Here is a 27590-nt window from a genome sequence, read left to right on the forward strand (position 1 = left end):
TTACGTGGTGTTGGAATAATTGGAAAAATGAGTTCCCGACTATTTGGTTTGATACTTTTCTACTGTTGATATTCCTTACTTTGATTCGAAAAGTGTTTTAAAAAATAAACTATTGTTAAAGCTGCATTCATTGACTTTTTGGCCACTAGGTGGTAGCAGAACAGCCCATAAACAAAACATTGACATACTGTATAATCACCGTTATAAAGTTCATATGGCGATTGTGTTAGCAAACATTAGTATTCATAGAGGGGAGCTGCAGAGTTCTCTGTAGATTTGTCACTACAAGCGACACCTTTCACATTCGGATCCGTGGTTAATATAAAAATATTGGTTAGTGCAGCTCTAAGGTTGAACTGAGCAGATTGGCTGCTTGTTAAGGCAGCGAGAGCATTGAATACAAAAATACTGTGTGATGTTGACATCAGGAAAACAAGTTCAGCATGTTCATGTTTACCATCCTTGTGTGTGTTGTGTGTGTGTGTGTGTGTGTGTGTGTGTGTGTGTGTGTGTGTGTGTGCGCGTGTGTGTGTGTGATACTTCAGCTGTTTGGGAGAAAGTTTGTGTTTTGTTTTACATACTTACTTTCTATCTGCAGAAAAGTTGGAAAAACCCCAAAACATTGTCCTTTCTCAGTCAGATTAGATGGAAGGCTCTTTTTTGTTCCTTCCCCACTGAGCTTTAAATTCTTATTCTCTCCCTCTATACTGCCAGTGGCTTTCTCTTGTCTCTCTTCCCACATCCACTAATTTTCTCTTAGCACGGCGTCTACTCATCGTCATCACACACTCTATCTCTTTCTCACTGCTCTCTCTTCTCTGTCTCACCATTTCACTCCCACTTTTAGACTCCCCCCCCACCCTCTATCACAGCCCCCTGTCCTTCTCTTCCCTCTCCTCACTCTCCATCTGGGCATGTGGAGCAGTTTTGCCACAGAACTCAATTCAGTAGAACGGACACACTCTGGTCTAATAAATCTATTGATCTGAACACAGATGCCTGCTCTATTTAGTCCTGGTCAGTGTTGTCTGTCTCCTTTGTCACATTTAGTGCACTGCCTCGCTTTGGTTTTAATTGTGCGTGTAAGTGTGCTCACCCAATGTGTTCCACCTCTTTGATCACAGCAGGTAAGTACAGTGTTTCATGCAGAAAGAAAGAAAAGCACAGGAAAAAAAGAAAAAGATGAAGGAATGTCTGGAATGCTAAATGAAAGCTTTACTTTCTTTTCTTCTCTGTTAGTTTATTTCTTTCTTACACAAAAACACACCCACCTCTTTTCTCTCCTATCCTCTGCACTCCTAACTATGGTGGCCAGTTTGCATTTAATAAATATACACGCTCAAGCAGAAGGCAAGCAGCAGTTGACATTCATGAATGTCACCATGACATTCAGGGTTTTTACTCCGCATCAGTGTTTCCATTCTGTTAACATGCTCTCCTGAAATGAATGAATGTAACTAAGAAGAGTTTAATGCTAAAATGACACATAATGATCACAATGAGATGTAATATGCATATTGAGCAACTTAATTAAAGTGCTTTACCTAAATGAATTTAAGAATACGTTTTTGAATAGACCGTTTGCTTCTCGCTCTCTGTTCTACATGGTTTGTCCCCACACTGAATCACACCAGCTGAACAATAACCACTCTGTCTGTTTTTGGGGCTGCTAGTTGCAATCTATCATCTACTGTACTCCAGGCGAGTCATTTGACATCAAAACCGGCATGTGTGTGAGTGAGAGAGAGAGAGAGAGAGTAAGAGAGAGAGAGAGAGAGAGAGAGAGAGAGAGATGGAGAAAGAGAGAGATGCAGAGAGAGAGAGAGAGAGAGAGGCGGTGCATATGTTTGAAAAAGAGGGTTGTGTGGCACCTATAGGTTTTGTCAGCATGTCGTACATGTTTCAGGTGTGTTTGAGACTGTACATGAGTGTGTGTGTTTAGGTAGCATGTGTATGCGTTTATTTGGACATATGCAAATTGCTGTGTGTTTGAGTGTGTGTGTGTGTGTGAGAGAGAGAGAGTACTGTACTAGGAGAGAATCTTTGCCCTTGCGTGTTTGTTGGCAGGCTTACTTGTGTGTCAGTACAATCAGGCTTTTTGTATACAAATACTTGTGTGTGTGTGTGTGTCTGTTGGTGCAAATTGCACAGTTGCCTGCATATTTCTAATTGTGTATTTGCGTGTGTGTTAGTGTACATACAGTATGTGCACATGGCGACAGACATGCATGCATGTCTCTGTGCATGTATTGTATAGGTCTGCTCTGTATAGCATCTACCATTTCTATTTTTATCAAGCGTTTTTTGTTTGCTTGCAACAATTTGTGCATGTTTTATGGAAATGGAAGGTACGTGGCAGCGGTATGATGTCAGAAGTTGCGCGTGTGTCGGAAAAAGTGAAGCAGCCAGGGGCTGGATGTTTTCATTCTCTTCAATTATTTAGCCTAATACTCAAGGTGCTGGTTGGGAATGAAAGTGTGTGTTTGTGTTTCTGCTATAGAGGGAAAAACATGTCTCCTCTATGATGATTAATGGATCTCAGTGAGATTGTTTTCAGTTTGTCAGGCTCAGTAAGATTATATTATCGTATTGGTGGAGGGCTATTTGTGCATAGATTTTTTTTTATTGCCAAAATTGTCAAAATAATATATAAAGATTTGTCCATCAGCCTAGAGGTTGTGTTTTGTTTTTGATCTTTGTGTGTGTGTGTGTGTGTGTGTGTGTGTGTGTGTGTGTGTGTGTGTGTGTGTGTGTGTGTGTGTGTGTGTGTGTGTGTGTGTGTGTGTGAGGAGGTTAACCCAAACAGACATGTGAGCACATCGCCGTTACACCTGGGCGGCCCTTTACCTTCAGGTCGTGAGCGGGATGACAGAGATAGAGAGATGAGACAGAGAAGGAGAGATTGCCTTTACTCCCTTCTCCTTCCTTATTTGTAGTCCTTTTTTCTGCCTTTTTCTCTTTCTTTGCTCAGAGCAACAAAGTTAGAGAGAGATGGAGAGAAGGAGAGAAAAACTGGCACTTGAGTGTTTTTCCGCTCTATGAACATGGCAGTAAATCAGGCCTTCAGGTTAATGCGTAAATGGATGCTGCCACCAGAACTCTAATATTTTCCATGGAAATGCTGAAACCATCTGAGGCTATGTTAAATAATCACAACTAAAGTAATTTGTTCACTTGAATTATAAATAAAGAATTAACTACAGTTCTAAATTAAAGACGAAATGTTTCACTAAAACACATACCTGTAAATATACTGTAAACACACCCATTGTGTGCTGACTGAGTAAAAAATTAAAATCACTGCTCAGCACTTAATGTTATTACACCTGGATTTAAACTGAGCATCTTACATTTCTAATTCCATTACTCCAAGCTGGCGTTGAGCTGGTTCTCATGGGTTCAGATTAGTTAGAATCCAATAGAAATGGACGGTGCCAAGTGTTTCCTCTGTGAGATTTCCATTTACTGTACAGAAAAAAAAAAATGTTACCGGCAAGAGTTTCTGTGCCAGCTGGCTGCAAAAAAGGCTTAGCCGTGTAAAACGTAGAGAGGAAGGAGGAGGAAATTAGGAAAGTGGATAAGAAGGATAGATCAAACTGGAAAGCATGGGGACAAGTGCCAGGAGCAGGGAGGAAAGGAAGAGAGATAAATGGACGGCATGGGCGAATTGAGCTGAAAACAGCAGATGAAATGTAGAGAAATGCAAAGACTGATGGATGTTGATGTGACAGGAGAGAAATGGGTGGATGAAAAGATAGAAGAGATAGATGGACTTAAAGAGAGGAGTCAGGGATGAAGAAAATAGATAGGGAAAATAGGAAAATGTAGGAAATGAAGGATGAATGAAAGGGAAAAATAAGAATAGCTGAAAATAGAAGCATCATTGTACTGATTGTATAGTTATATTACTAGTCATTTGGTGAAAACATTAAATCGGAATTTTATTGAACTAGTGCAGTGACCGTTCAAAACGTTCCTGTTTCGATTAGATGAACGGTTGTCGAGAAACTCGACAGACAGACAGAGACTCCTTCCATTTTAGTTAGATTGAATTTGACAATATGACTGTTCGGGTTTCTTGCAAAAAAATAAATAAATGGGGATGTACTGTAAATCTCTTGGATGGGAGTTAGACATGAGGCGGAGAAAGGGGAGAGAAAGGATTTGTTGAAAGAGAGTCAAAGAGAAAAAGCTGAACATGCACCCACACACACACTCACAAGGATTCTGCAACCATGTTGTGCATTCCTCAGGAGTCACGCTTCTTTTTTTTGTGTACACAATCACCATTATTGAACCAGGAAGCATTTAAATGGTGATCAATGTCAGTTTGAACAGCGTGCATGCCAGACAGTTTGGGTAAAAAAAAAAAAATGTCTTCTTTTGTTTCATATTCAGAATATTTCAACTAATTTGAGGCTTTGTTGAAAACCTGTATAATTGTCTGATTGGTTGTGTGTCTTGTCCTGATTTATTTTTAGCAATGCCATGTTCCCAGTTCTCAGCAGCTGTCTTATCTTGAGTACAGTGTTATATGTGAAATAAGAGCCAAATTTGAATAAACCATAATTTTCCAGCTCGGATAAATTGGTAAGTCCACAGATAAAAAAGAAAAAAAAAGAAAACAACGTTCATCTAAAGTAAGGATGTTTTTGGGTCCACTAGAGAGAGAGAGACAAAGATACTTTTGGAACACATTCTTTTATTAGATGTTGGGTATGATGATGTTCAGACTCAGCTGGTTTAATAAAATAACCGAGGAAGAGACGGCCTTTCCCTTTAAGTGCTGGCTGATCTTCAGTCAACAGTGGAGGGACTGAAGCTGGAGTTGGCAGATCTGAGTGTGAATGTGTTTGACTGTGAGAATATGATGCAGGAAAATACAGCATGCAGGCTCAGCAAAGCCTTTCTTTGCACGATATGTTTATAAAATACAGTGACAATCATCTCTCTCTCTCTCTCTCTCTCTCTCTCTCTCTCTCTCTCTCTCTCTCTCTCTCTCTCTTTTGCCTCATTTTCCTCCCTTTGTTGCATGCAATCTGCACCCCTTTCTATCCTCTTCTTATCAACCTACAGTATGACTCATTATTCCTCTTGTGTGTGTCTGTGTGCTCATATCAGTATGTTGTACTTGTGCGTGTCTGTGTTCATGCACACATGTGCGACACTTACTGTCCCCACGTTTTAGAGTTCAAATGTCCAAACTAAAAGATAAAAAGCTCCAAAAATGATTTATTTATTGCATCTATTATCGCCGCATTTGAGTGTGTGTTTGTGTATTGTTTTTTTTGTTTTTTTCACACATGAATGATCATCCGTAACAGATGGTCCTCAAACCTGTGTGTTTATTTAGTCAGGATGGAGAGATAGGTGAGGAAGAGAGAGAGAGGAATGGAGAGAAAGAGAGGGAATAAGGTAAATACAGGGGAATGATAGCGGGGGGAGAAAAAGGCAGATGGACAATGGGAGGGAGAGCGATGCATGGATTAGAAAGAGCAAGGAGATTCATGGAGAGAAGTTAACTGAGAAAGAGAGGAGGAAAAAGGAGAGGATAAAGAAGAACCTTCTACAGTCTTATCAAACTTTAACTTTAATGCAGAGAGAGAGAGAGAGAGAGGGAGAAATGGAACTCTTTTCCTTCTGTTTTTCTCTTACACAGATACAGTGCTCCTTTTACAGTGGAAAGAAATAGAGAGGAAAAAGAGATTTGAAACTGAAAGGAAAGAGGGTCAGTTTCCCTCTGTGAGTTTTCTCTCTCACTTTCTCTCCACTTTCTCTCTCTCTCAGCATGCGTATGTGTGCGTGTGGAGGCCTGTGGTAGCCATGTCTTTCCTTATAAGGAGTGGGTTTGGGAAGAATTAGCGAGGAATGAACAGAATTACAGTGCAGTCACTCCCCTTTTTCTTCTGCTGCTATATATATATATATATATATATATATATATATATATATATATATATATATATATATAAATACCAGTCTGTCTGTCTATCTGGTTAAAAGAGCTTTACATCTGTAATGTGTTTATGTTAAATAAATGTGACCGATTCAATGCCTCTTCTCTTCTTGCTCTTTAACTGACCATGATGTTGCATCTCAAAGTGACTGATTAGGGTCAACATTTCACTCCTACCTTTTCTCCCTTTCTCTCTTGGCTATTTTTTATTCATGCCCTCTCTCTTTTATCCATACTCTTGTCTCCTTTTGTTTTCATATGTATACACAATCTGATATCTGCTTGCTCTCCGTCTTTTGGAAAATGTTTTTTTTCTTTTCCTCCTCTTCATTATGTTCTTCATCCTCCACCTTTACCTTCAAAAAAAAAAAAAAAAGAGAGAGAGAGAGAGAGAGAGAAAAAAAAAAAAAAAAAAAAAAAAAAAAAAAAAAAAAAAAAAAAAAAAAAAAAAAAAAAAAAAAAAAAAAAAAAAAAAAAAAAAAAAAAAAAAAAAAAAAAAAAAAAAAGAGAGAGAGAGAGAGAGAGAGAGAGAGAGAGAGTCTGTTGTCAGATGCCTGAGTGGGTGAAACCGCTCACAGTCATTACAGCATGACCGCTGCCTCCAACATTATGTCTGCGTGTGGGCATTACCGTGCGCTCGACATGTGCACGTGTTTGTCCATCCAAGTGTGTGTATATGTGTTTCTGTTACAGTGTGTGTGTGTCTGTTTGTTGGGGGGGGGGGGTGACTCACCCGGCAAGCACAGAATAATCAAGGGACAAGACAGAGGAGTAATAACGGAGAGATGGTTAATATTGAACGACAGATGAGCCGTGGCCTGAGGGAGAGACGGCGAGCGGATGGAAAAATTGTCACCATATTCACAAACTGATCTTCTCTTCTCTTCTTAATATGAGTTGGAGTTATGTAGACTGCTCATTAGGCAACAAATGATCATTAGTTTGTTTTTCTATAGATGTCTTTTCCCTTGCAATTCAATCATGTTCCATTGCTATGAATTAATGTTGTTTTTAGCAACAATTATTTTTCTGCTTCCAAAGATACAGAAACATACTGTATCCATTATTGTAAATTCCAACTATAATATGTTACTTGTAAACCCTCTGTTGCAGAAGCTATTCAGTTTGTGAGAAGGTCATTTTAATCCTTCTAGTGAGGTGGATTTTTCACCATGCTACTGAAAACCAGAGCTCAATTCATCCTGCTTGTCTGTAAGAAGTCACAAGCAAAACTGATTTTATATTTCAAAACTGTTGCAGCTTGTTTGTAAGACCTTCTGAGATTCTTCACCCACTTTAGGTTCTTCCACAAGCTTTGTGGCCATGAAGCACATCAGAAGAAGTGTGTTAAAAGTTCAAGGGGTGGAAAACAAATGAATGCAGTACAGCTGATGGTGGTGTTTTATTGTCATGATCAAATGGATCATTTAATGCCTCTGGGTACTTTTGTTTTGGATATCAGCTGAAGTGAAACACAGGCACAGCTGGCCACCAGCCCGAAGCCCCTCAGAGTTAAACAAAAATACAGAAGGATGCTGATGAAGCAGCTTGTTGGAGGAACTTGCCAGATCTTCTATTTGCATGTATTGATTTCATGACCAGAGTGACCACTACTGTTCAATTTGTTGAACGTCACTGGGATCAGGACAATTTCCCATGTTGCACTTGTTTATATCAGCTTGATGAATTTATACGTCAGACATCTGAAGGAAAGATTTGTCATCTTGATTTGTCTTCGTGTTTGTGTGTTTGTCACACGGTTTAGATTTATTTCTTTTTCTTGCTATTTCATCATTTATTGTGAATATATACTGAAAACTAGATGAGTGATGAGCAGGAAATAAAGTGGGAAATAATCAATACCTTATTTTTAATATAAGATTTCTTAAAATGTTTTGTTTTGCTTTGTGTGCTGTTGCGCGACTCGTTTGTAGTCATGTGAATGTGTCCTGAATGTTTCTGAATGCATGTGTGTGTGTTTGCATGTCTGTCTCAGTTTTGAGTGGTGACCGACCCTCTCAGTCCCCTGTGTAATCAGGAAGTGTCTGACAGGGTCAAAGGTGAAGGGGCGAAAGGCATCTCAGCAGAAACTGAGAAGTAAAACACAACTTGTATTTTGACCTTCTCTCTCTCTCTCTCATCCTCCTCTTTTAGTCCCTCCCTCTTATTTCTGCTAAAAACAATTAACATGATGTTTTCCCTACCTCTCTGTTGTTGTTTCTTTCTTTCTTTTTTATTTCACTCCCTCTTTTCCTTCTCTCTCTGTTGTGGTCTGGCATTTGTCAGCTCTACATTCCAGCTGAGTGTGTGTGGGAGGGGAGTACTGGCACAAGCCTGTGTGTGTGTGTGTGTGTGTGTGAATCTGAATTCTTTATGATATTTAAACCTTTAAAATTTTGTGTGTTCATAATGTATTTGCTTGACTGACTTCAGCAACAAAGTTTCTTTGAGCAAGACCATTTAGGCTTTGTGTGTGTGTGCGTGCGTGCGTGCGTGCGTGCGTGCGTGCGTGCGCGCGCGCACACGTTGTCAATGTTGATATTATTATTGATTAATCCCCTGATATTCGTTTACCATTATTGGATTATTTGCTAAGGTAAAAGGCAAAGGCAATTAATACATGAGGCGCTTCAAAGTGCTTTACAGACATTTAAACTTCAAAAGGAAAAATAAAGACAAAATTAAAGTGATAAATATTAGAAGGGTGAAGGAAATAACAGGGTTTCCTTAGTTGACCCTCTGGTAATTTGTTCCATCAGTGTGTGAGGGTGTGTGTGCAGAAAAATAAGGACAAATGCCAAAAAACGCCCAAAAGGATTAGGTTTAATGAGATTAGATAGAAGAAAGCTGCACATTTTTAAATGTTTATATTTTTCTTTTGATACTTAAACCAAATAAACCCAATTTAATTTAAATTAATCTTCTGTTGATCAGCTAATAAACTTTGTATTACTATTCAAAACAAATGAGATTTTGTTTAAATTCTTGCATATTTTCATTGTATGGTGGGTCAATGTTTGAATGGAGGAATCTTGTTCACATGACGGGACGGAGTGATTAAACCAGAGAGAGGGAAAGGATGCTTTCTATCACTCTGTCTGTCTGTCTGTCTGTCTGTCTGTCTCTCAGTCTTCAGGGAGGTCCTATAAATGTCAGTCAGCCGTCGACACGTGTGTGAAGAGCTATTGTATGAGTCAGCAGACAAACCCACACAAACACAGTAATAGAATAAGAAGAGGACAGGATTTTGTGTTTTATTGTAATATTCTGTATCTGTCTCAATGGGAATATAAAAATGAACAGATCAAGACAAAGCAGGAAACACACTGCCCTGGCTGTCATGCGACATAAAGCAGAGATACTGTATCATAAAAGACAGGTGCTTTGATATAATCTAATTTTCTATTTCTGTGTCTATTTGTGTGTGCATGAAGTGTATTTGTGATCACTATCTTTCTTTTTCTCTTTTCCTTTCTCTTCCTTAATATCTGAGAACTGATTTTCTTTGCCTCCCCACTCATCTGTCTCTTTCTCTTTTTCTTTAATCTCGTTCTCTCCCCTGTCAATGTTGATTAACGATAAGCTGCAACGGAACAATAGTATCTCTGCCTTTTTTTTAACCTCTTAACCTTCTCTTTCATTTTTAATCTCCTGTTTACTTCAACTTTCATTCATGCACATCTCTCTAAGCACTTTGTTACCTGCATTATTTTTTATCTCTGGAAATACTCCGTGACTCGTGTGGTGGTGTCCTGGCTGTTGTTCAGGTTATGTGTGACGCATTTTACAAAAGCCTGGGGACATTATAGTGACAACACATGCACACACACACACACACATACACACATACACACATACACACACACACATACACACACACACACACACACACACACACACGCGCGCGCACGCACACACGCACTGTCTCAGGGGTAGTCATGTCACATTGTCTTTAGCCATAATGGTAGTGATACTAACCTGTCAACACACTTTTATCACACACTCATTCACTCAAGATGACATACTGTATGCTGTCTCAGTCAGCCAGTCATTCACACGCACATTGCAAATGCCAGCCTTGGTCCAAGTACAAATTAATCAGACTCAGTGAATTTTAAACACACACATTGATTTATGGATCACTACAGTCAAGTGATGTTTTTTTGTATAGCTCAATATCATACAGTGCCTCTTTGGGCTTTACAGGTTTACATCAATAACCATTAGGGGTGCACCAACCTTTTCTTTCCTGATTCCGATACCTCAACTCAGGGTATCTACAGAGAACTGATCCAATACTTTGCCTTACTTTTTCCCAGATTTAAAATCTGTATAACTTACTTACTCATTGCATTGCATTGCATTTTTATGTAAGTTAACATAAGGCAAGGGTTTGCTGTGGCACTGAAAACCGAATACTGATCCGGCGTTATGGAGGGGTGCATCCCTACTAACGAATCCTGGCCCAAGATTTCCAAGAAGACAAGAAAAACCTCTGCCTGGGTTGTTGGGTAGTTTAATGCATTGCCTCGTACATAACCTAGTGCAAAATTTTGGAAAGCCCAAAATCTTAGTTCCTTGTATAATAAAGGTTAAAACGATGGTACTGATTAAAAACCATGTTAGACCTCTGCAAATCTTTTATAGTCCTGTTGTGCAATGGAACAGTGAAAATCTCCTCAGCACTACTGATCATCTCTTACATTGATAAGTCTAAATGTGACTTCTTTCTCTACCTACAGCATTTTCAGTGCACCATCCAGGCTTTACAAGATGAGCTCAGAATCCAGCGAGATCTCAATCAACTCTTCCAGTCCGATTACTCCGAGTCCGGTCACTTCGGAAACCAGCCCATCCCCCCTCAGGAAATGACAGAAGAGAACTTCCTGCGTCTCCACAGCGAGTACGAGCGACAGATGAAAGAGCTCTTCCTCCTAAGGAAAACTGTGGAGGAAATGGAGCTGAGGATAGATACACAGAAACACACACTAACTGCCAGGTAAAGTGTGAAATATACTGTTGCATAATTTCAGGGGCGTTTTCCTGCCATTTTAGGTTGCCAAACTGTGAAGTGTAGCTTTAAATCTGTTCTTTTATTTTCTAACAGGGATGAATCCATAAAAAAGTTACTGGAAATGTTGCAGAGCAAAGGCCTGTCGTCACGGGCAACTGAGGAGGACCATGAACGAACAAGGCGACTGGCCGATGCTGAGATGACCATCCACCAACTGGAGGGCCTACTGGAGCAAAAAGACAAGGAGATGCTACAACTCAGAGAGGTGTGTGTGTGTGTGTGTGTGTGTGTGTGTGTGTGTGTGTGTGTGTGTGTGTGTGTGTGTGTGTGTGTGTGTGTGTGTGTGTGTGTGTGTGTGTGTGTGTGTGTGTGTGTGTGTGTGTGTGACTGACCAAGGAGAAACAAAGTGCATTCAAGCATTCCCATGTGTGTGGGTGTGTGTCTTTCGTTTACAGTCAGATGTGAGCGTGTGCAAATCCAACCATGTCATACCAAGGCAAGGCCCTTGGCTGCTTTCACTCTTGGCTCATAATTCGGTTTAGATACAACATAGAGACATCAACACACACACACACACACACACACACACACACACAAATACACAGGAATGCACACATTATCCTATTCTTTCTACTTTCTCGTCTCTTTTCTGGCATCTCTCTCCGTTGTTTTAAAGCTCTGTTCATCAATGCATTTGTTGTTTTATACAACAGCTCCATCTAGTGGTAAGATGGTGTTAATGGACAATGAATTATGAAAGCTGGACACTCATTCATTGAACAAAATGTTTATTTTCAGTATACAAATTGCCTTTGATGCACTTACTAGATGTATCTTTCCTGGACATTCATTTTCAGAAGCAATAACTGTTGACACTTTTTTTAGTACAAATTATTTGAAAATGTAATTAAGTTACAAATTAATGGAATAGGGTAAATAAAAAGATAAAAACACAGTTTTGAGGTGTAACAGACAATAGATGAAAACGAAATGTTTATTCATCAGTGATAGATGGCTTTCATTGTCCCAGGAGGGAAATTTGTTTCCACTATCTGCACCTGCTCATGTTTCATACAAATGCACACAACAAATATGGCAGACAACAATTACAGTAGGAAAACATGCAAAATAAAAATATGTTTGTACTAACACATTAACCTCATTTTGAAAGACCAATACAGTATAACGTTGTCTGTGTGATAATATTATTTATCTTAAGAGCCACCAGGCTGACAACTGTTTCACTTACACTGAAACAAAAAAACAACTGATACCAGACAACCTCCGAATGCACCATGGGCTACAGCTGTCAGGAAGAAATACACTTAAACACACCCACACACACACACACACACACACACACACACACACACACACACACACACACACACACAGAAAGTGATACATCGGAGAAAGAGAGTTAGGCTGCAAGAAGTGTTTTTTATTTTTTCAAAACCTAATTAGGACTGTTCCTACTCCAACACATTTCCTGGCCCATGTTGCTTCACATTGCATCATTGTGTTGGACAGAGTTTCTTTTTTGTTAGTATTTATCAATAACAGACATTGTTAAATGCAAAGCAGACAAAAACTAAAATATGATTTTGCAATATCTGGAAGACAGTTTCAGTGCAGGGTTAGAGTGAAAATAAAGTAAATACATGTAGAAGTATCTATTGTGCATTTGTGTTGCAGACTTCCTGCTGCACTGCTGACACTTCTTTTTTCATTTCACTAATTAACAGACCAGACCTTTTAACTTCCTACAGCTATTTTCAAAATTCTACAAAAATGTGTCCCTATAGTGGCGATGGAGCGCACGTGCAGCAGTAAAAATTGAGACTTACTATTACTGTATGTAATCATTACAGCTGTGACACTGCTGTGGAACTGATTACCAAACAAGGGAATATCTGTGTGTGTGTGTGTGTGTGTGTGTGTGTGTGTGTGTGTGTGTGTGTGTGTGTGTGTGTGTGTGTGTGTGTGTGTGTGTGTGTGTGTGTGTGTGTGTGTGTGTGTGTGTGCATAAGCATTCATAGCATTCATACTAGCGCCTTAAGCCACCCTACTATCCCTTTCACATATGTGTTTTTGTGCTTCCTGGCCCATGCATTAGCTGTCTTTGTCAACCTCTAAGTGTGTTTTCTCCAAAGAAAAGCAGTGATGCATACACTGCTACGTCCTCCCCTCTGCTTTCATTCCCTCCCTCTTTCGTACTCTTTCTCCCTGTCCTTTCTTTCTCTTTTTGTGCCTTTACATCTGCACACCGCCTTCTTTCTCTCCCCGTTTGCTCTCACTTCATTTGACTAGTGAGTTGTGATGTGCTTACAACAGATAGGATTTTGTTGCATGTAGCTCACTAAATTACAGTATTTAAATTGGGACTATTGGGAATTTTAGGAACAGAATGAAGTGAAGCTCTTCCAAATTCTTGCAGGTTTTTTTGTTAGCAATGTATAATATTACTTAAGTGTATGGTGGCATGCTGTAGTTTGATTTTCAAGCATTTGAAGCCTTAAGACTGGATTTCTTCATTTGGATGGAATTGTTTTGTTTAATTAGGACTTTTTGAGATTCTAGGCCATTTTAGATTGAATTTGAACCGGAAGGCTTCAAAGCTGGGCGCTAATTTATTGAATTAGCATCATTTCATGCTGTCAGATTTGATCAGTTATTCCCATTTGAAGCGTAAATGGTGTGAGCTTAGTTAGTAGCGTTCCTCACAGTTGGAAGGATGTGGGATGGAAGGATCGACCCAAGGAGGCTAAAAGCCACCGCCTCTGCGAGAGGGAAACATCTCATTCCCGCCTCCCCCTCCATCCCCATCTCTCCCTCTTTTCCAGTTTCTCCCTCCATCCCTATTCCACCTCCTTTCCACGTGTCTCCCTGCTTTCAACCCTCTCCTCCTTATTCCCCCTCACGCCATCACCAACTGTATTCCTCTCCCTCCTTCCCCGCACCTTCTCCTCGTTCCCATCGCCACTCCATGCATCCCGTCGTCCTCCCCTCCTCCTGTCCTCCCCACTATCCCTCTTTCCTTGTGGCCTCCTCCGTCCATCCCTCCCTCCAGCACTCTCCGTCCTTCCCTGCTCCCGCTCCACGGCCTACACCGGCCATTCAACCCTCCCTCCATCCTTCGCCATCAGTCGCCTTCTGTCCTGGCCCTCGACCTTCTCCTCCCTCACTCCATCCCTCTATGTCTCCCTCTCTGCCGTCCGCTGACCATCGTGCTGTCTGTGTCTCTCAGGAGCTGCACAGGAGATACGAAGCAGCTCCAGAATCAACAAAGACCAAGGCTTTGCAGACAGTCATCGAAATGAAGGTAAACATGTGTTGTTGATTATTTGATGTAAATCAGCCGATATCGTTATCAGATTTTTTTTTAAACCCCCAAATATTGATATCAGGTATCACCCTCAAAAATCCAGTATCTGTCGGCTATATTTATTATCAATCAGTGTAACATACTGTTGTTCTTTTATGCATCATGATACATAACCTTAAGTTAACACCATAACACGGAGTCATAATTATTTCATTTGAAAACATCAACCTGAAAGTTTTTATTTTATATGCATATGGATAAAAGAATTCTGTACATTTAATCATATATATATATATATATATATATATACATATATTAATCTATCATATATTAATCTATCAGAAGAATATATATATATATATATATATATATATATATATATATATATATAATTAATTCATGTTTTTTTCAATATTGCCCAGCCCAAAGTGATAGAAAATGGTAAAGGAAAAACCCGGTAGAAATTATCTGAAATGATAGCAACCTGCTTGTTGCACAATTATCTTTGGTTCCTAAAATGCCTGCGTACTCTTTCTTTGTATCATAAAGCCTTAGTTCTCCTTTCCCAAAGTCTGTTACACTTCCCCTTGACCCTGCATGAATATGGTCATATCATGCATGTTTTCTTGCTTTCATTGGTTATTTGTGTAGATGGATTGCCTTTGATGTCCAGCTTCAGTGTGTCCACAGTCTGTTGCAAATATGCTTTTTAGAAATTTAAACACACCCACAAATATGTTTTTTTAATGCCATTTCATTTAACTATATTTTCTATACCCCACACTAGAGTATGGAGAATAGGAATTTCCTAACTCTACGAAAAACTATTAGCAAAACTCCTGATATATCTCTAATTGCTCCCTCTGGTGGAGGCACATATTTTCAAACCTGCAAAGTTGACAGTACAGTATTAACAGAAAATGTTTCTGGCTGCCTCCTAAATGTGTCCAGTATAAGAGATCAGACAGGACAAATCTGACAAATTAGAGGCTATACTTAAAGGATCGAAAGTTGCAAAATGCAGACATGTTCACATCATTACAGTTATTGTTCATTGTCAGCTACGTCATATTGGTCATGTTTAAACTGCATCTCCAAACCCGCTAGTTTAGGTATTGCAAAAACTAAAGATCAAGGCTGTAAATTCTGTTAGTAACTCAGTATTAGCCATGTTTGCCATCAACAGCATCCATTCCTCCTTCCCATAATCCATCTGATGTTACCTTTCATATGGACTTTCCAGCTCTGCTCATCTGTCAGAATTACCAAAAGGAATCTATTTCATTAAATGATCATATTTATGGTTCCGGTACAGTAAATCCCACCTGGGCTTTTCCCTTTAACATGAGCATGTTGATGTCCTGCCAGGATGCAAAGATCAGCTCAATGGAGCGCGGCCTGAGAGAGCTGGAGGAGGAGGTGAACATGCTCAAGTCCAACGGAGCTCTGAGCAGTGAGGAGAGGGAGGAGGAGATCAAACAGATGGAGGTCTACAGATCTCACTCCAAGTTCATGAAAAACAAGGTGACATATTCACACACACACACGCACCCACACGCACACACACACACACACACACAGCATTTTTTTTCTTTTCGTGTTTCGAAAGATTGCATGCTGGGAAATAACTCGACTTCTTTCCACTTGATGGATACAACTTAAGTGTCAGCAACTGAAAGAGTTTCTGTGGGAGCCACGCTCATTAAAACAAACCAGTACTTCTGTCACGTAGGGAGACGAGACAGTTTGGGAATTCAGTCAATTTCTTTGCTTTTTTTGCTTGTTTGAGTTATATAGTGTTTGTTTTTGTCTCTAGTGGTTTTTGTGGAAGGAAGTAATGTACACCTCTTTTTTTTTTTTACAGTACCTTTTCTTTCTGTGATTATATCATAGTTAGCATGCATTAGTCGTCTATAGTAATACATTCCATGTTTTACATCCTTGTTTAAAAAAAAAAAAAAATACAGACACCATCAGCATGTTTGCAGTCTTAAAATGTATTTAACACCAAGAGTCATCAACCACAACCCTCCAGGGGATTTGTTAGTCAAGAGAAACTATGAACCAAGATAACTATTCGCTGGCTCATGTGAGATCCCTTCAATGGACAAGCCAGTGTAAAACAATATTCGGCCTGTTTATGAGTGCATAAGGAAGCCATTGAAACCGTTGAGAGGGGTGTTTGATGGTGGTCTGATTGAAACTACAGTATCAATATCCTAGATATTGAGTTTGGGTAAGGATTACGTTATTTTAAGTCACTGTCAATAAAATCATGTACCAGAATATGATTGTATGGTAGATTTTTTTTTCTCCCCTTTTTTCTATATCCTCAAGTTTTAATGGATGTTAATGTGAGAAAACCTGTTCCATGACTCTTGGGTGCTGGAAACCTAAGACAATCAAGAAATTCAGGGCCGTCCATTAAAAAAACGTTATTCTCACAGTAATATTTATTCGTCAATACCTTTTTTTTGCAGGCACTTTTTAGTTGACGGCTTATATGATGTATGAGAACCTAGAGTGTGTTAGGTTTTCATACATCAATTTATTCATGGCCCTCAATGTCCCAAAGTTTGACATGGGCATTACAACTGTACTGCTCACTGACACACAGGATGTACAGATGGTGGGTTTCATGCATTATTTCAGCATGTGCTGTTGGTGGTCAGAGTGATCTGTGAATGTGGTGGCTGATTTGTTGTGGTCATGGTGACGCCCTCCTCTTCTGCCAGGTTGAGCAGCTGAAGGAAGAGCTATCTCAAAGCCAATCAGAGAAGGACGAGCTAAGGCAACGAGCCAATGAGCTCCAGCGGGAGGTGTCTGCAGTAAGAGACACACCTCTGTGTCTTTTTGCTCTTTCTTTCTTAGTTTCTTTACTTCTCTTTCTGTCTCCCAGGTTGACTGCTTAATGGCTGCAGCTTGAGTAGATTCTCAGTAGCATCCCAGTAGTGTGACTGTGTTTTCAGACAGCAGCAAGCAATTATAACTCTAAACCGCTTTAATTTTGTGTGCTATTTTATTCATCTGAACGGGTTAGGAGGTCTTTACTTCCCATTCTGTCTATGACCAATGGCTGTTGACATTAATAGTTGTTTCAAGCAGTCTGAACTGTACAATTACAGACTTCAAGTTGAGAATGCAGTTGTGCTGAGCTACAGTATGCCTATCTCTAACCTGCTTCTCTTTCTTATTGCATGAGGTTTCTCTCAAGTAGTGGCTTGGATTAGTTCATTTAATGTGTCATGTTAAATTCACTCCCAATCACCTAATTGAGATGCCATACTAGTATAAAGAAATGATACTTGATAAAAGAAAAAATGGGTGATAAATTAGAAACACAGATATTTTTTCCTTTTACTAAAAAGTCCTAAAGATGTCTTGATTATATGCAATCAAACTCACAGCTTCTTGAGCATAAACTGAAACAGTAGCTCTTGTAGGAGGCCGCTCACAATACACACTGCATATTTTTACAAGTATTAGTACCATAAAACAAGTGCCTGTACTTTTAGATTTGTATTACATTTAATGTGGATAAGGAGAGCTTATTATAGCTCCTCTCTTTGAAGAAGTATATCAGTATGTGCCATTGAGCAAGGCACTGAACCCCAAATTGGTAAAAAAAAATACAAAAAACATCCCATCACCTGTTAATTTTTCCACAAATTTCTACTTTTTCATTTGGTCTTCCACAATAGACTTATCAGTAAAACCTTAACATGCACCTTAGAAAGAGTGCTCAGATAGTAAAACTTGTAGTGGATTTTAATAGATTTTAATATAGCATGTAATCCTCTTTAGTACACACTCTAACTGGGTCGTCTTTCTTTCTTTCTCCCCCCCTCTCTCTTCACGTCGTGTGGTGTGTTACTCAGATGGAACAGGCAAAGCAGGATCTGAGTCGTAAGGACAGCGAGCTGTTGGCTTTCAGGACCAAACTGGAGACTTTGAACAATCAGTTTTCTGACAGTAAACAACACGTGGACGTCCTCAAGGAGTCACTCACTGCCAAGGAACAGAGAGCTGCTATACTGCAGACTGAGGTACAGTTCCTCTGCTACTAGTAGTTGTTGCTGTATGTAATGGTACTATTTCTTATCACAAGAAAATTTGGTTTGTAAACATGCTTTTACTACTGACTTTTTAATTGTGTGTGTGTGTGTGTGTGTGTGTGTGTGCACACAGGTGGATGCACTGCGTCTCCGTCTAGAGGAAAAGGAATCTCTCCTCGCAAAAAAGAGTCAGCAGATATCAGAGCTGACAGAGGAGAAAAGCACTCAGCACGGAGAGATCAGCGACCTCAAAGACATGCTGGACGTCAAGGAACGCAAAGTTAACGTTCTGCAGAAGAAGGTAAGAAAAAACCAAGTACTTTGATTTCCAATTCAAAGTATTTGGTGGGACATAATGCAAAGTTAAAATCTTTGTGATCTTGTTAAATGTTAGGAGCTAAGCAGTCATTGATGTATTGTTGTTGTTGTTGTTGTTGTTGTTGTTGTTGCACTTCACTTTTTACAGATTAAACCAGTGTCACTGCCACTGAAATTGTTAAACCCATCGCTTTCTATTCAGTAGATTTATTTCTCCTGGAAAGATTTTGAGAATAGCGAAAACTTTAACAGACTGAGTAAAAACAGTGATGAATAGAAAGAGGCTAAAATAGCTTTTACTTAAATAAAACTGTTTGGATGATAATTATTGCCAAAAGCTGTTTTGAAAAATGATTGATGATATACATGGAGACGCACGCAGTTCACTCTTTCATTGAAATCTGCATACAAGAATATGATGTTGTCATGTAATACTACAACCACTAGATGGGGCTGTAAGACAGTGTGTATTTTTGGTGCTGACCCAGACAGTCAGGTGAGCAGACAGACAAAAGGACACACACACACACACACACACACACACACACACACACACACACACACACACACACACACACACACACACACAGGCACATATACAGGCAGCCAGAGTTACAGGTGCTTTCTGTATTTGGCCACTTTTCAATGAGTTTTTATGTAATAATAATAAATTGAATTTGTATAGCGCTTTTCAAGGACTCAAAGTCACTTGATGTGTGTATCTCTATGGTAATGCTGTCAGTTAGATGGATGTTTTCAGGTGTGACCCTCTTACTTTGCTGTCTGGCATACACACACACACACACACACACACACACACACACACACACACACACACACACACACACACACACACACACACACACACACACACACACACACACACACACACAAACCGACATACACACTCACTATTTTTGGATGGATTTGTAAATGAAGGCTAAAGAAGGGTTCAGACAATTTTTCTGACGGTAACATCCAACAAATTAAGTGTAAACGTGACGGAAAATCCAGTATACAGTTGAATTCTACCATTACAAAAAAAAACTCCCTTCCCTTTTTCTTCCTCCTGTCCCAGCAGTTGTCGCTTGGAAAAATGGAGAGTGTGAGCAGATAATTGATAGAGACAATCAAGCAGACAGACATAAAGCAGGACAGGGAGGGGGAGGAGAGAGACAGAGTGTGTTTGAAATCAGATGCATACTAATGAGTTTCTCCTGTTCAATAAATGATGACCTCTGCTGCCTTCAAATAGAATACAGTCTAGTGTCTGAGAGGGAGCCAGAGATGCTGCTGACTCCTCCTTTATCTAATCTGCACTTATGATTTCCTCATTTCTTTTTTTTTTTTGCATGTGGAAAAACTAAAAATAGCTTGCTTTCTTCTTCTTCTTCTCCTCCTCATCCTCCTACTCCTTCTCCATCTTTCCCTCCTTATGTTTCTTACCTGTCATTATATGTTAGTCATGAAGGAAATTACCATGAGAGCATAGAATTATTTCTTCTGATCTCTCATCATCCTCTTCTCTTTGTTGTTAATGTAATTTTCTGTTATATGAGAGGAACATCATGACAACGACGAAGAGAATCGTCAGCCGCTTATTGTTTTGTTAACATATTCCCATTCATTGTCACAGGTGATTTTGGGAATAAAAAAGGACAAGACAGGCAAATCGTGTGTGTGTGTGTGCGCGTGTGTGTGTGAGAGGGAGGAGGTGTCAATCAAGCTGTCAGGTGAACGGTTGATTAATGAGGTGCTGGAAGTGTTTTACTGTATGAACACACACACACCTACGATCTTCGTGGTACTGTAAATGTGTGTGTTTCACCTGCAGTGGAGTCAAAGGTTGCATACCAATCGGACTTTCTATTTTTTTTTGTGACGGGTTGTCAATCACTTGATTTCCTTTTTTCTCTGGTAAAGCAAAAGAAAGACAGACAGGAAGAGAGGGAGAGTGAAATTTTGTAATTTTCCCAACCAACGTCACTCTTAACAGCACATTATATACGCTTTCCATCCCTCTCTTTTCTCCTCAATTTGTTATTTCTGCGCTGCTTGAACATTTTTGTCATCCATTATAAATACCACAACGTTCACATAGCTCCTTATCTTTGTCTGTGATCACACATTAACATATACAGTACATGCGCACACACACACACACACACACACACACACACACACACACACACACACACACACACACACACACACACACACACACACACACTTCGGTTATTTCTGCTGAATTTGTGTTTTAACAGAAAATTAATCTGCTACCAAATCACTGTGAAAGGAAACAGGAGGAGGCAGGGACAAACGGAGAAAGGGGTGGCGATAAAGAGAGTGTGTATTTGGAGTAAGAGTTAAAGGTAGCAAAGCTCAGGGAGAAAGTTTGTCTTTGACAGCACAGCACCTCTCCGCCTTTTTCATATGTTGAAAATCTCCAGATGGTATCACATTCCACCCCATTTACAAGAAATCATACAATTTATTCAAGACGGTGTTGTAGGCAGAGACCTTTGTGTTTGTTTTTAACCAAAAGATTAATAAATACAATTTTAAGTGTGAAAGGGAAACAGGTGAGAAATGGAGGGAATGTGGGAGGTGTGTGTATGTGTATTGACTGTCAGAGAAACACACTGACTTACACTAATGGGTAGGAAAAGGGCAATTTCATCCGTTAGGCGTGCCATAGTTTTTGGGATTTGTAGCAAAATGCGAAGCCGACATAAGTTATATGCAATAAGTAATGAACACAAAGTTGCCCATAAATCCAATCACATCAAAAGGTTTTATATTTTTTTATAATGACACTGACAAACAAAAAATGCGTATTATAATGATTTTATTAGATCGTCAGATTTGTTTCAACTTAATTCAGTCTAAATGGTTGTCGATGATGCATTTTCTTTTATGAAGACACCTCAAATAAATAATCTAAGGCGTCATTATTTGTTATTAATAAGTAGAGCCTGGCCAGGCCTATATTATGAGACACGTTTTGCTTATTATAATATAATTGGTATCTGCATATCCAGGATTGAAAGAAACATGACATTGCAGTTGCAGAAAAGTTTCAAAGGAATAATAAAACAAGAACATTAAAAAGAATTGCAAAAACTCAATTAATGTTTATAATACACGCTTGCCCATATCACACACCACATCATTTAATATTTAGTGTAGTTTATAACTGTTTTAGTTTTATAGGCCGCAGTTTTGTATCTTTGAGTCTTGTGTTGTTGTTTATTAAAGCTAATTTAATTTGTGTAATAAAAAATTTCGTTATATTTGCTGTTCTTCTGTAGAAAATCATTATCGTCTGGGCTCTAGTAACAGTAAAAGCAGTTACCGCAGGGATTTATTTTGGCCAAGTTGTAGAGCCAATACACTTGCCAACAGAATATGATTCTTTGCTAAATAAGTAATTTGTGCATCAAAAACAATGACTTATGAGTTTTCATCTCCTTTTCTCTCTGCAGATAGAGAACCTCCAGGATCAGCTGAGGGATAAAGAGAAACAGCTGGGCGGACTGAAAGACAGAGTCAAGTCTTTACAGACGGACACCTCGAACACCGACACAGCACTGGGAACACTGGAGGAGGCTCTGGCTGAGAAGGTACACACACACCCACACACACACACAAACACTGGTCAACCTCAGGTCAACTCCCGAGCAAAGTCACATTAATAAAACCACTATGAGCAAAACAGCCGACCACCCACACAATGACCAAATGACTCTGGATAAATGGAAATGAACCAATAATCACATTGGCCGTTTCATTATTAAATCATCCAGAGCCTGCGTTAATAAAACATTAGGAACCGTCCAACATGCGGTCACATTACTTGGACCGATGGGAATAGAACCAACAACCACACTGTCGCTGTCGGGGTGTAAACATTCAGGTGCCACAGCCATTAAACAGCCCAGAACCACCTGAGCATGGGAACTGAACCCTCAACCGCTCGTTCCATGATCTGTTATTCTGCACTCAGGACTCAACCCTGATTCTGGGAAACGCACCAGTGACACTTACACCAGCAGACCACTTTAAAGTGTTTGATGAGAATATATTTTTATACTGTAATGCGTGATTATGTTACCCACTCCATCACCTTCACACACACACACACACACACACACACACACACACACACACACACACACACACACACACACACACACACACACACACACACACACACACACACACACACACACACAGGAAACAGGGCTATTAATTGTCCACTGACTAATATTCAGGGTGTCAGCTAGACGTGTGAGTGTTGGCAGGTGGAGGTGTCCGACGACTCTAACTTTACTCAAGCGACTTACACAAGCTTTTTTTCCATTTATTTTCATTGTTTTGGTGCCTTTGGATGTCTTTCCTTTCTTTTCCATTTTTCCATCTTTCCATCCGCCTCTTGCTTTCTTTATTATATTACTCCTTTTCTCTGTCACACACACATTGTTCCCTGTTAACTTGAAGTGTTTTTACCCTGTGTCATAATTTGTTTCATGCTTTCTTATAGTTTATAACTCAATTTTGTCTTTGCATACATTACAAATGACCCTTACTTTGCGTATATAGCTGAATATCGAAAATTCACAATCACCTGTTAGTGTGTTATACTTGTGAGGATCCTCATTGAGCTCTGGGAAATTGTGATGGGTGTTTTACACTATTTTTTTATGTTTCAAAGACCAAACAATAATTTTTAATTAAGGAAAAAATTGATTATTCAAAATAATTAGTTTTAACCATAACCCTAAATGAAGTCATAACCCTGAAACAGCTTTTTAGAGAAGTGAGGACCGTCCAAAATATCCTCACTTTCCAGAAACAAATTTCACTCTCAAGGCTGAAAACTTGAATCGGCGCTGACAAAGATAGAACTGCAGTACAGTAACACTGACACACACAAAAGCTCAGCCAGATTACACTCTTTGGGCTGTTGTGCGCTGCTTTTGTGTGTGTGAACCTTTATACTTTAGCTTGAACTGCGTTGTTCTATAGCTGGAGAATGTCTATAGTGTTTTAGTGGTTGTGAATATTACATCTTTTGCCAGAATGTATTACGTGTCTAAAATCACTGTTGGCTGTTAGATCCTGTCAAAGCTGCCATGTACATAAAGTTTAATGCGACTGTTATTAGTATAGAAACTTGATATTGAGTGACTGTGAATAACTTTTGGAGCGTTGACTACCTCTCTCTCTCCTCTTCCTTCCCTCCCGCAACTCTTTCTGTTCTCTATTCTTCTGCCTTCTATCCCTCATTCCCTTCCTCCTCCACCTTCTTGATGTCCAGGAGCGAATCATAGAGCGGTTGAAGGAGCAGCGGGAGAGGGAGGAAAGAGAAAAAGGGGACGAGGTGGAGTCTAGCAAGAAGGAGCTGAAGGAGTTGAGGGAGAAAGTCTCCCATCTGCAGGCTGACCTGTCTGACCGTGAGGTAGAAGACACACAGACACATTCATGCATATCTGTGCTATAAGTCAGAAAAACACATTCTCTGTGGCCCTGTCAAGGAAACATGATTGATCTATCACAATAGAACTGACCTCAGATCCTCCCAAGGTCCTCCTGTTGAAGGACAACAACGATAAAACAGTCACATTTCCTTGACAACGATATGCTTCACAACCAATGAAAACAGTGACTGGAGCTGAATTCTTCTTGCTTCGACCTTTGTGATTCATGCAAAACACCACAGCTGAGGCACAGAGGGGGAGGCAGAGAATGACATAGCATTTTTAAGCACAATCTTTGCTTTAGTCATCCTACAGCAGTCAGACAGCACAGCAGGAAAGTTACAGTTAGCCACATCAAGAACACCAAAATTTGGCAAAGCAATGCATTTTAACACACACATATCCCTCGGGAGGCATAAGCAGGTGTAAGCCTAGTGTTAGGCACTCGTTCTTTTTTTATAATAATAGTGTCTATACCCGTCGCAGAACTAAATCATTGACTAAAACATGGCCAGCTGTTGAACCAGATCCAAACAATAAACCAAATATAGGTAGGTTAATTTTCTTTTCTTAAATTATTTTTATTGTAAAAACAATAGTTTAACATTTTGGGAGATACCCTTACGGTAATTTGCTTTTTTGCCGAGAGTTAAATGAGAAGATCGATACCACTGTGGGGTTTTTTCGCAAAATATGAATATAGAGCCAGCAGGAGCTCCCCATAAAACCACAGACAGAGCAAGGCTAGCTGTTTCCCCCTGCTTTCAGTCTTTATGACAAGATACGCTAAGCTAACTGCTTGCTGGCTCCAGATTCATTTTACTTTACTGTACTTTAAGGTACAGTCAAAACTATTCCTTTAAAATTGGAAATACACCCTAATATCACATGCACAAATGTTGAAGTGAAAAGTTTTTTTTTGACTTGGACTCTTCAGCTAATTTTACTGATTGTGGGGTCATAAAACCTGTTACAGTCCCATTATATAATTTGAGATTTACATGGGAAAGCTCACATAGAAGACAAGCATTCCTTTCTACACTGCCAAACACAGATGTGGGGTTTGTCTGACAACAGCAATATATATATGGACCTAAATATAATCAGAGTATGCAGTAAGGTTTCTCTGACCAAAGCCCAGTCAAACATGATGATCCGTATTCTGGAGTTGGTATTGTCAGTCAAGGGTAAAATTACACGTCTGAGTGTCTCCCCTTCTGGTCCCGTCGGTTTCTGTTTCACTGGCCCTACCAAAATAAGGAAAAGACCAGAAAAGAAAAGGGAGAGAGAGTTCACGGATGGAGGGATTGAGCTGGAAGAGTGAGAAAAGAGACAGGTCATGGGAAAAGCTTTTGAAAAACAAGGGCAGCAGAGTCAATCTCACAATTGGAGGAAGGCCCTAAAGGATCATTTAAGTTCCATACAACTTGGATTTTATTTTATATTATTAGCCATCATTCCTATCAGTATAAATATCATTCTTTTCACAGAATAAATTGTTGAGATCTGGGAACTCAGCGACAGTTCTGTTATTTCCAACATTTCAGTTTTACCTCCTAATGAAGTTAGGAGGAATTACTTTGGTTAACTTTAACTTTGGAATGCCAAAATGACCAAAATAAGACCGAAGTTGCAATAAAGTGGAATTATCCTTTACTTCCTTCCGTATCACTTTTTCTCTTCATTATCTTTTTTCCTTTCAGACTTCACTGTTGGATCTGAAGGAGAAAGCTTCCTCTCTGGCTTCCTCGACTCTGAAGAAGGACAACAGGCTGAAGACTCTTGAGATCAGCCTGGAGCAGAAGAGAGAGGAGTGTGTCAAACTTGAGAACCAACTCAAGAAGGTTAGCTGTCCGCAAGCACAGTGCAAACCGTATTGCTCGGGAAGATGCTAATAAGAATGACCTTTATGTGTCTTCTATTGTACATTATTTTTGTCTGATAGTATGTGAAATAAGGAATTATTAATAGAAATGAGATGGTGTACGGTAGGTTGCATAAATTGGCACCCGTCTTAGACTACATTTGGACCAAAACAGGTGGAGTTCAAAGATTCTACATGTAACAATTATTAAGCTTTGTGTTAATGATAGATTGCCAACAATTACCAATTAAAAACATCAACTATATGAATGTCAGAGGTGAAAACATATATACAGTTCAGACAGAAACAGACAGGATTTTAAACTAAAGAACCCCTTGTGTGTGTGTGTGTGTGTGTGTGTGTGTGTGTGTGTGTGTGTGTGTGTGTGTGTGTGTGTGTGTGTGTGTGTGTGTGTGCGTGCGTACATGTGCGTTTGTGTGTGTTTGCATATCACATATTCTCTCCCACACAGCAGCCCATAAAATGTGTGTGTGATGGCTTGCTGACAGCCTTAAAGTCATTTTCACAGAGTGGAGAAGACAGCACCACCACCACCACACCCTCCAGTGTGTATTTCGGTTTGTGTGTGTGGGTGTGTGTGTGTGTGTGTGTGTGTGTGTGTGTGTGTGTGTGTGTGTGTGTGTGTGTGTGTGTGTGTGCGTGCGTGCGTGTCTGACAGAGAGAGAGAATGTGTATAAATGTGTCAGTGGATCTCTGGTGTTTCTCTCATCAATGTGTATTTCTTTGTCTCTTTCTCTTACCATGGATGAAAAAAAGACTGAAAACTTGTCTGTGTGTGTGAATTGATTGACTATTTGCAAGTGACACTGTGTGTGATGTTTCTTTTTTCCTTTCTTATTTGTCTTTCTCTCTCTCTCTCTCTCTCTCTCTCTCTCTTTCTTCCCTCCTCCCAGATCTTCTTATATCGTCAGACACCCAAACATTTCCTCTCCACATAAAGACCTGTAAAAACTGTTGTCTGCTTCCAAAACTAATAGGGTTTATGTATTGTGTGACCAAGGCGTGCGCACACACACACACACACACACACACACCCACACACACACACACACACACAAAGTCAATCTGTCCCAAGAGCAACATTTGCTTCTGGGAAACACACACAGATGTTCTAACCTCTAAGCTGGTTATAACTTGTTTCTTTTCTCCTTTGTTTTATTTCATTTATTTTTCTCGTTTTCTGCATTTTCCGTGTAGCTGAGGAGAAAGCCATTGCAACTCAGATTAATTTGCTTTTTACTTTACTCAACTTTTCATGCTCATGCGTCATCTCTACGTAAATCAGCATTACGTGCCTTTGCGTGTTGCATGTGTGGAAACCAACACAACCCAAGAAACCATCTGTGAGCCAGACTAAAATGCTTAGACTTAATAACATATTGTAAGTGAATAACACACACATTTATTCCATAGTAACATTTTTAAGATTACATATTTGTCTAATACTTTACTTTATGATCATATACCTGCAAAACTAATGGTATTCCCATTAACCGCAGCTGTACTTTGTGCTTAGTGCTAACCAAGTGTTAGCATATTAACACGCTGATAAGACAG

The 27590-nt window shown here is 39.6% G+C and overlaps 1 protein-coding gene across 15 annotated transcripts in view; it reads left to right on the forward strand.

The window, feature by feature from the left end:
* Window positions 1–27590, forward strand: part of LOC120553473 (ELKS/Rab6-interacting/CAST family member 1-like) — a 123577-nt gene that overhangs the window by 16014 nt on the left and 79973 nt on the right. For 10 of the 15 annotated variants that reach the window (XM_039791892.1, XM_039791895.1, XM_039791894.1 and 7 more), the window contains exons 5-14: window positions 10699–10955; window positions 11064–11235; window positions 14218–14292; window positions 15664–15819; window positions 17031–17123; window positions 18174–18341; window positions 18484–18651; window positions 22154–22291; window positions 23989–24129; window positions 25852–25992. In XM_039791892.1, the coding sequence (XP_039647826.1) occupies window positions 10699–10955; window positions 11064–11235; window positions 14218–14292; window positions 15664–15819; window positions 17031–17123; window positions 18174–18341; window positions 18484–18651; window positions 22154–22291; window positions 23989–24129; window positions 25852–25992 (1509 nt within the window). The remainder of the gene's footprint in view (window positions 1–10698; window positions 10956–11063; window positions 11236–14217; window positions 14293–15663; window positions 15820–17030; window positions 17124–18173; window positions 18342–18483; window positions 18652–22153; window positions 22292–23988; window positions 24130–25851; window positions 25993–27590) is intronic. The other 5 variants (XM_039791897.1, XM_039791904.1, XM_039791907.1 and 2 more) reach the window with 1 other exon arrangement.

This window comes from Perca fluviatilis, chromosome 23 (genome assembly GCF_010015445.1).
Source record: "Perca fluviatilis chromosome 23, GENO_Pfluv_1.0, whole genome shotgun sequence".
In the NCBI taxonomy this organism is placed as follows: domain Eukaryota; kingdom Metazoa; phylum Chordata; class Actinopteri; order Perciformes; family Percidae; genus Perca; species Perca fluviatilis.